Source organism: Phycodurus eques, chromosome 9 (genome assembly GCF_024500275.1).
Source record: "Phycodurus eques isolate BA_2022a chromosome 9, UOR_Pequ_1.1, whole genome shotgun sequence".
NCBI lineage: Eukaryota > Metazoa > Chordata > Actinopteri > Syngnathiformes > Syngnathidae > Phycodurus > Phycodurus eques.
The window spans coordinates 18,480,092-18,489,775 of record NC_084533.1 but is presented as its reverse complement, the minus strand read 5'-3'; the positions used below and the strand labels follow the sequence as shown (position 1 = coordinate 18,489,775).

Below are 9,684 nucleotides of genomic sequence, written 5' to 3'. Positions count from 1 at the left end.
GAGATCCTTTCTTTTTCCAAACTTTAGCCTTTTTATCACTTTGGCAATATTTTTTGTCTCATCGATCCAAATCTTTACCTTGAACTTTTAAATTTGTGGGGCAAATTCCAACCTAGCCTTCCTGTTGGTGGTTTGCATCTTCATCCTCTTTTGTTAATGAAGTCTTCTGTGATCGGCAATTTGTAATACCTTCACTCCTGGCATCTGGATGTTGTTGCTGATGACACTAACCATTATTTTAGGTCAGGTCTTTCTTTATAGCGCTCCAAATTGTCGACTGCTGTCAAATGTTGTTTTCCATGGTTTACCCATTTGACATCTTTTGCTCAGTACACTACTGGTGTGTTTCTTCAGGACATTCCAAATGGATCTATTTGGTTTTGCCACGTTTTGGAAAGGTCTCTGATTGATTTTCCATCTTCTTGTCTCGGTTTCACAGTTGTTTGCTTTTCACCCATGGACATAGTTTTAATGTTGGTTACTCCTCTCTCTGTCTCTCTGTCTAAGTCACACACACACACACACACACACACACACACACGCACACACACACACACCTACACGCACATGTCGTACCAGTACTTGCTGACATACTACAAGTACTAGGAGCATGTGTTTACCATGCTCATGCAACATGCAAAGTTCTACATCTCCCATTGCTTTGTTAAGCATATGCTACGAGCACCCACTGATGAAAATGTCCAAGTCTGTGATTGGCATTACCCAGCTGCAGTCTGTAAAAGCACAAAAGATAGTGCCATGGCAAGTGACTCAGAAGCAGAAGAATTTCAGTACCCTGGAGGCGCACGCCTGCTAGATTGGTCTCAAGAAGAGCACTTAATAACTGTTAAACTGCCCTTGCTTTTCACATTACTCACTTAGTGTAATTCAATTTCAGCCACAGCTGTTTTCACTCTAAACTTTACAGCTGAGGTCAGTCATGTTCAATAATCTGACCTAATAAATAACCAGCTTTTATTACGTTTGTAACTAAAATAGCATCCAGTGTAAACAAGATTCCGAGAGCCAAATACAAGGCGGGCTGAAGGCCACGTGTAAATCTATGTGCTTGTGAGACCCTATACAGCAGCTATTATTAGAAGATAACTTGCATGTATGTGGCGTGTGTGAGCGAAGTGTATGTTAATCTAATGAAGGCAGAGTATATTTACACTTCCAGACTAGCTTCTCCCATTTCAGGATGCCATTTCACATGATTGGAAGCAAATGACTTCAGGGTCAATTTTCTCTCCCTTCACTCCTTGTCAATCAGGCTTGGCCAGTTTAGGAACTTCCTACCTGTGTTATTACAAAGTTGAATCAGCATAGGTTTCTTTACTGTTTTAGCCAACAGCTTCAAGAATACCATGCTGACATGACAGCAAGCGAATTAGCCAAACGGGTGGGTTCTCAAAATTCAGGTAAAACATTTTCAAGTCTTCACATAATAACTTTTACATGCTTTTAAACTCAAATGCACTTTATTTGAAAGAATGTACTTATTTCAGAAAGTTGAAATAAAAGAAAATCAGTGCCAGAATACACAATTTATGTCAGCAGCTACCTATCTTAGCATGAAAAAGAAAGGGCAAAGTCAACAAGGAGACAGCTCAAATTGTCTAGATACTGTATTCTCATCCCCTCCCATATTCACAGAATGCTATTATACTTTCTTTAAATTATGAAAGAGAAGGTCTTTGGCTATATCACTCCATTTATCATCTTAGTATCTAAGCACCATTCAAGTATTAAGAAATTACAGATGTATCTATTTTTTCACCTTGTGAACTGAGCATATTTCCCCAATATGATGAACAAGACCTTTAGTACTGAATACAAAGCAAGTGCACAGGTGTGTGTGTGCGTGTGTGTGCGTGTGTGCATGCGAGCGTGCGTGTGTGTGTGTGTGTGTACTATTACTGCATATATTGGAGACAGGTGCAAAGTTCAGCTGTCCCGGTATGAAAGCAATTTGTTTAATTGAAAAATCAGGAATTAGTTGAGAGTTAAAACTGATTGTCCTGCATAGGCAAACATGGAAATGACAGTCAGTATCAAATAGCAGCCCAGATTACATGTGTCTGCAAACAAAGGGCAGGCTGTTTGATAGCAACGCACCTGACCGCTCACTCAAAAGCAGGCAATCCCAGCCTGAGTTCTTCAATTAACTTCTTCCTGCTATTTCCACGTCCAGCACGCATTAGCTCACTGTCATGCTCGGCCATGACAAGGTAATTGCTGTTTGGCTATGAGCGTTTGTCGGGAAACAGGTCATTTCCCCTGCTTTACCCAAATCGAGATTCCTAAAAGGAGGGGTGTGAGTCTTGGGTTCAATCAGGGAATTGTCACTTCTGACCAGCTCAGACTAGTCTTCATATCTTGTTCCGAAAGTCTTTAAAAGTGTCTAGATAGAAGTATTAATTTACTAACAATAATGGAACTGCTGTAGCAATAATTACAATAACGACAACACGGCTATTTCACAGAAGCTGTTTTCTAGTCCTTGCATAAATAGTCTTCTAAAAGAAGAATATGTGAATGACTTTAAATAACTTTACTGTTATTTGTAGTAAAGGATCATGCTCTCTCTCTGGGCTATTTTTCAGCAAGATGACCTTGTAGCAAAACCCAGTCCAGCCCACTTTCCTACGAGAATTTGTTTTCATATCATCATGTTAGAAACAGTGCAGAACTGTGGCTTGTTCAATAACAATGAGGAACAATTTAAAAAAAAAAATTCTGTTGAGTTAGATTGTTATGCTGATTAAAACTAAAATTGGCATGCTGATTCCACAATTGCAGTCATTGTTTTTCTAGCACGTCAAGTTTTTTCTCCACAGCTTACTCTCCAGATAAGAAAAATTCCAATGATTAGCTGTAGTAAGATTTGCCAGCTGATTACGATTGGACTCATCTACAGCTACATGGCAACTTGTTTGTGCAGTCACAATTGAGACAGTGTGGTGAGAGGTGTGTGCAGCTCCCAATAGGGCAGTACTATCACTACCTGCAAACAGAAAGGTAGCATAGTAGGAATTAAGAGGATTTGTGCCATATCCTTTGTAAAACATAATAGTGTTAAAAAAACATTCCAGTCATGCCTGGTTATTTTTTCATATTTCATTGTATGTCAATATTCGAAAAGTTTTATAAAGCAAGAACGTATCTGTTAAGTACAGTATTTATGATTATTATTATTTTTTTTAAACGGGGATCTATAGTTCACAAACTTGACGTGATAGAGAAAAACTGAGACCAGTTTTGGATTCCGCACCCAAAAATTAGTTAAAAACAGCTGTCAGACCTAACTCAATAAAAACTGTGTTCCCCAGTGTATAATCCAACTGAATTATTGTAAAAGTGACTTCCCTTCAAATCTATATTTTGGAATGCTGGTATTATTGTTCATGCAGTATTTATCAGTTAGTTTAACGTAGACTATACTGCATAGGTCAGATGCTTTTTTTGGTTTCACATTTACGTTGGCCCAATAGAAGGTTTTGGTTTTGAGTGCAGACAGTGAGAAGAGATTTCTTTAGAATCTGATTGTTTTTTTCCTTTGGCAATTTGCACCACGGACACAGTGCTCAAAATAGTTTTTAAATACAAACAATCCCTTCGGTGACAGCTCTCTCTTGACTGCCTCTAATGGGTGTTTCCCAGAGAGCAGCAGCACCCTTTGCTTTGGCTTGCTACTGTCATTTGGGCTGGAGACGGTCAGAGACGGTGGTTGGTGGCCAGATGCCATGAAGGTTGCCGCAGTAGGGCCTCTGTGTTGTCTTCAGCTAGTTTGCTGTGTCGGGAAATAGTTGTGAGTTGAGGGTTCAAGGGGAAGCTATAGCGGTAAAGACAATATGGGCCAGCACTTTCTGATAGATGAGGCAGTAGAGAGGAAGCGGATCCTTGAGGGCTGAGCGGGCCGGGGAGGGGGATCAAGCAGGGAGGGCTCGATCGAGAAAGACCCGGATCCCGTTTCTTTCCCTGCAGCATAGAGAAGAGCGGGGGGTCTGTTAGTGGGGACACTGGCAAGCCTCTGAGTCTGTCTGCTCCCAGTGAGGAAAAGGCTCTGCTGGGCAATGCGGGGTTGGTCGAAGCTTTTCCGTAGAAAGGAAGCGCTAGAGTTTGAAGAGCGGCGTCCTGGCAGGAGAGTGTTGAGAATGAAAGAAGGGATGATGACGATGAGAGGGGAAAGAAACTCTTCAGTGGGGAAGTGGCGCTGGTTGGGGACCCCAGGCTGCCTGTTGAAAGATGCCAGACATGAATAAAAACAGACCGAACAAAAGAAATAATGCGACCTGCAGGATACCTTGAAGCTGTATGGCAAATGGCTTGAACTCCATGCTGAGAGGGCTTCTCCAAGGATAAGACTCCAGTAAACCATCCAACACTCCCCTATCCACACAAAAACAAACATATATATCTTAAGGAAATAGGGAAAATCCTAATTCCGGGTATTTAGTGTAAATACTGGGTATCTGAGGTTTAACATTCTGCAGTGCACATGCAAACTTCACATAAAGGTTTTATGTAATATCACATTTCCGTGGTCCAACTTAACATCTCTCTTGGGCCCAGTAGTGGAGTGTTTTCTGCAGCTATAACACGTATTGATGTTATGTGAGGTTTCCTCTACCTATTCCTTCCTGGATCCCTGAAGCCCTTGGCAAACGGGTTCCTGTCAATCTTCAATTTGGTGATCTTGCCCAGACATGAGGAAAAGATTTGTTAGATCGGATATATGCTAGGCTAGCAACAAGCTCTGTTTTACAACAGCACAGTGAGTGGCAGAGTTCTCCAGCTGATGGACTACATCTCCCACCATCACCTGGGGTGCTCTGCCATGTCATATAAGGTTCTCATGTGAGTTTTTTTCCCCACTGCCTTAAGAGGCTCTGGACCCTCTCAGGCAACCCAGTCACAGATCACTATTTAGTTTCTGTAATAATACCGTCACCGATCGCAAAAGTGAACCTTGATGAAAAGGGCTGGCTCTCCTGGCGGTGGCCGTCTGTTACCAACAGCAAGGTCAGCTCAACCACACAGGGACACACACACACAAACACACGCTTGCTCTGAGCACCACGGAAAACCGGTACAATTTATGATGTTACGCCATGAACAAAGGCCTCATCGTCTTCAAGATGTTGAGATTAAAACTTTGTGAGGGCAGACAGAACAGAGCTGGTGACTGAATCAGCATAATAATCACCGCACATCTGCTTTTGGAATATATTTGGCAAAGAAAAGATGGAGATTTTTTTTTCATTTTTTTTTCAAATTGTTAGCCGAACTCGGTTGTCAAAAAAAACAACCTTTGGATGTAATTACTCTGCCAGCCATTTTGACATGCAATGGAATCATGCCGTTTCAGTGAGTGTTACCTGTTGATTCTGATAGGCTGTGACGGTGGTGAACTCGGTTTCTGGGAAGGAGAAGCTGAACACTCCCTCAGCAGGCAGCGACTGGATCTGGGACAAGTCCATCCTTGTGTCATGCTGGATGATGTGCACGCGTGGCTTGTACTTATGCATAGACTGTAGAATTATCTGGAGCAAGAGAAGCTGCTATTATACATTAGCTCTATTTTTCTGTAATTTAAATATTAATATGCAAATTAACATGCAAGATTTGGTGGAACAATGTTTCAAAAAAGAAACCCACATACTTTCCTAAAACCTCAACCGATGTCATCAGCTAGTTTAACCTATAGTCTAAACTTGTCATTTTAAAAAAAGGAAAGCGGCAAATAAAAAAATTAAATCAGACCATTCCTTTTTGTCGGACAAAATGAAATCATACATACCACAATATTGAACCCTGGTAAAGAGAAAAACTACTGTATGAACCCATTTGCTTATATTCCTGATTGTCAACACATTATATTAAATTTACCTATTCTGAAAGAAAAAAAAAAAAAAACACCTGATCTGAGCCAAACAGTTTCGTGTTAAGTGTGTCGTGATTTTCTTCTGCTATTCAAGATGGTGCAGTATCTTCAGTAAGTTGCCAAACTGCAGTATTACCAAATCAACTCATAAATATGGGGCCTGATCTTTTTAAGTCAATATTATTTTAAATAACAACTATGTTGTTCATTTGCTTTTGATTCTGAAATAATATGGACATATCAAGTAATTTTATGGTTTATAATAAACTGATTAATTATTATTGTTCATTGATTTTTTTTAAATCAAACTTCCACTGTAATGAATCATTGAGTTGAATCCTTACAGATTCATAATTTTCCCCAAATTACATTTGTCTCATTGAACATTTTTTTTTTTTAGATTAAAACAGTCTACTCTCCCATTCCTTTTCTATTTTTATTTAGGATCTAATTTTATTTTTAAGTGCAAAACCAAATGAACCTGGACATTTTTTGACCCATACATTCGATTAAATAAATAATTATGCCAGTTTTCAATCTGCATGCACAACCGAGAAACAACAAGATATTGACTCATTCGTAAAAAGTCAGTACCCAGAAGGCACCGAGTCGACTTACATGCCCCTTGTCGTCCATCTCGTTGTTGGTGAGTTTAACTCGGTCAAAGCTGATCACCTGACGCATCCACGTCTCTCCGGCGCACGGTGAGTCTGCGTGCACGTAGAGCCGCGGTGAGATGCACGAGTGGTCTGTGTTTCCTGCCACCATCCACTGCGAGCTGTGGTAAACGTACCTACAAGGGTGTATATGTTCATATATTGGGGGAAAAAAACTTGATCATAGAAACAAACGAATAGGTTGCCATGTCAAACTATTGATAGGCCTGCTTGGTTGTTGAGAGAGAAGTATTATTTTGGATTTGGGGTCAGTGTCTCTAATACCTAAGTCGATTTCTTACATGTAATTGAAGCAAAAGCTTTTCCACACGCACGCACGCACGCACAGACACACACACACACACACACACACACACACACACACACACACACACACAATATGTTTATATCATAAATAGACAGACCTATAACGTTTAGAGTCTACGGGCATGACGTCCATTGCGATGTAATACTGCTGGCATGGGTCCAGATTCCGCACTTTGACACGAACGGATGGGAACATTCTCCTACAGGCGTGAGGGAAAATGCAATTTCAGTGCAACTTTCAAGTGGATTGAAATACACGCGTGTTAAAAAAAAACACACACACAAACTTTCTGTGTGGTTACGGCCAAATTCAGATCAAAGGTTGAGGTCGAGGCCCCTGTGTGGGACATCAGCACTCCCGAGATTTATGACGCATTTGCTCGGTAATTAAATTAACGGAACCCAGATTTTAGCTGGTTAAAGCTCACTAAGTCATTTTAGTGGGAAAAAAAAAACACATGGCTAATTTTAAAACTGCATGATTTCGTTAATATATTATTGGTTGTAAAGACTATACATTTGATGAAATGTGTTTCAAGGTAAGCAATTTTCGTGAAGTGAATTTCATAAATAAATACTTTTGTAATCTCAAACTGTCTAAATAGGGAGAACAGCAGATTTGCTGCATATTCTTAATGCCTATAACTTGCACAATTGGTTTGGAAAGTACCGCCTTGTTTTTTCACCGTATGCACTTTCAATTCTGTTTCAAACTTGATGAAAGCCTGCCTGTCGATACAACACCATGCTGTCTGCAAAATATTTCATTTATGTATAATAATTTGATGGCATTGGGAGTGACTTGAATGTCATCGTCCCCCCTTAACTTTTTTTTGTGTTTTTTTTTATTATAAGCAGACACTTCAAAATCGTAAGTGATTTAAAATGAACACCTGCTAATGATGTAAACAAATATAGTTTGCTATATGTAAAACTACTAATGTGTTTATGAAAATATATATTGCATATTATTTGAGTGGGGGGGGGGGGGGGCAGTGTCTCTAAAATGTTGACACACTTCGATTTATTTTATCTGTAAAACACTGTTCTTTATCAAAGTAATTGTCCAAAGCAGATTACCTTCCAGCTTTGGTGATGATCATTTCCGTGCCGATCTCAAAGAATCTCTTCCAGAGTTCCGAGCCCTGCAGCTCGACCCGGACCTCTCTATCCGGACTGCACTCGCTTTCTTTGGGCTTGCTCGGTAACCCGGCCGCCTCGGCCTCCGTGACCTGTAAATCCACCTGCTTCGTCTGGGCGAGCGGACACGCTGCTGATCCTTACAGTGAAATCATCCACTCCTTAATTACACGTGTCAATGTTACACGTGAGACAAATATGTTCGGAAATTGTGGCATCCCGCTGTAAAATAATTATCTCGATAACACGTGGGTGTGGATTATTTGGAAATTAGATTTGAGATGTTTATTTTTTGGTCTTAATTATTGCAGGTCGGTGTCAATTAAATTCGTGCAACAAATGCATTGTTATTTGCGTTTGTCCCTCACCGGCAAAGATGCTCGCGTCAGCGTCAGCGTCTGACATTTTCATCCTCTTGCAGGGTCTCCCCACCAGCGCTTCGACGGAAAAGGCGTGCGCCTTGGAGCTGAGACCTTGCATTTTGGCCAGCGACATCCCGCGAGTTGTGTCCGAACCTTGACTCGGCTTTTGGGCATTCAGGAGCCGCAGCAGAACCTCAGCACCGCAGGGAGCTGCTCTCCCCCTCTCGCTTCGTAATTAAGCCGGTTCCATTCCATGTGTTGTCCAAGATGTTCCCGTACATCCAAGTCTTTGATTGTTGACACGCCTCCCCCTTGCTTCACTACATTATCCCCCTATCCCCTTGATTCGTCTCAGAGGTCTTCCTTTCCTCTCCCTCCGTGGGCTTGTTCCACTCTTTGCGTCACAGGAGAGCAAGAGAGAGGGAGGGAGATCCAGCGCGCATTCCTCCACTTGGATGGTCTGCGCACCCCCCCAACTCCCCCTCCACAAATCACACATTTATTACACGAAATGAAATTTGGAAAATATTTCCCATGTCCGCAAATTTCATCACCCACAATCAACGGGCGATATTTGATTTGTTCTCACGTTGATTTTGTTGTTGTTGTTGTTGTTCCCCCCCCCCCCCACCTCTCCAAAGAATTTACTGAACTGAATATTAATTGAGGCATTAAGAAGTTACTAAGTCAGTGGCACATCGTTTCAAAGGAGAACAATTATTTCTCGTCATTTGGCTAATGTGTGCACGTCTTTTTATTTATTTATTTATTTATTTATTTTTTACATTTGACACACTGGAAAACTGCAACGCCACTTGATACCTAAAATTCAAAAAGTAGTCCAGGACAAACGATGGAACCCAATATGACGCTCATAAGTGTGTTTGATTTAATTAAATGTTCCGAATTGCTTTGTTTTGTTTTCATCAAATTGAACGCTTTTCCGTTGCTTTTAAGACGTATGCATAAACAGAGTGAACATTTCGGTGCACTCATGGTTAATTAGAGGTACAAATATGTTAGTCTGTTTATTCAGACCATCTGTAAGGTGAAATATCACCACATTTATTTCTCAGCAAACATATCCTATATTAATATTGAAGACTTTCCTTTATGCCGCTTCTTGTGCCCCGTTTCTCTCGTGTAAAAGCGGGTTTCTTTTTTTTCCCTTTTTTTCCCTTTCCTCTCTCTTTCGCGGTGACCGGTGATTTGTGCGCCAGTCTGGTTCTCATAAATGCGGAGATCAGATGGAGTTTGGCGCACTGGGGGAACTGGGCCGTAATGACAGCTCGGGATTATTACATTACTGCTC

General features: G+C 40.9%; 1 protein-coding gene across 1 annotated transcript; it reads right to left on the bottom strand.

The window, feature by feature from the left end:
* Window positions 1-3,717: 3,717 nt before the first annotated feature.
* Window positions 3,718-8,490, bottom strand: tbx22 (T-box transcription factor 22). Its single transcript, XM_061686260.1, has 8 exons — window positions 8,379-8,490; window positions 7,951-8,149; window positions 6,969-7,070; window positions 6,506-6,680; window positions 5,382-5,546; window positions 4,634-4,698; window positions 4,307-4,392; window positions 3,718-4,238 (listed from the first exon to the last, which is right to left on the bottom strand). The coding sequence occupies exons 1-8, from the start codon at window positions 8,488-8,490 to the stop codon at window positions 3,718-3,720; spliced, it is 1,425 nt and encodes a 474-aa protein (XP_061542244.1).
* Window positions 8,491-9,684: the final 1,194 nt, after the last annotated feature.

Bases quoted from the DNA above. Each gene is read 5' to 3' on its own strand.
- tbx22 (XM_061686260.1), bottom strand. From the start codon at position 8,490: ATGCAAGGTCTCAGCTCCAAGGCGCACGCCTTTTCCGTCGAAGCGCTG. The intron at 7,071-7,950 runs GTAATCTGCTTT...TCACGCCTGTAG, and splicing joins ATCATCACCAAAGCTGGAAG to GAGAATGTTCCCATCCGTTC. The intron at 4,699-5,381 runs GTAACACTCACT...TGTCTGGGCAAG, and splicing joins CAGCCTATCAGAATCAACAG to ATCACCAAATTGAAGATTGA.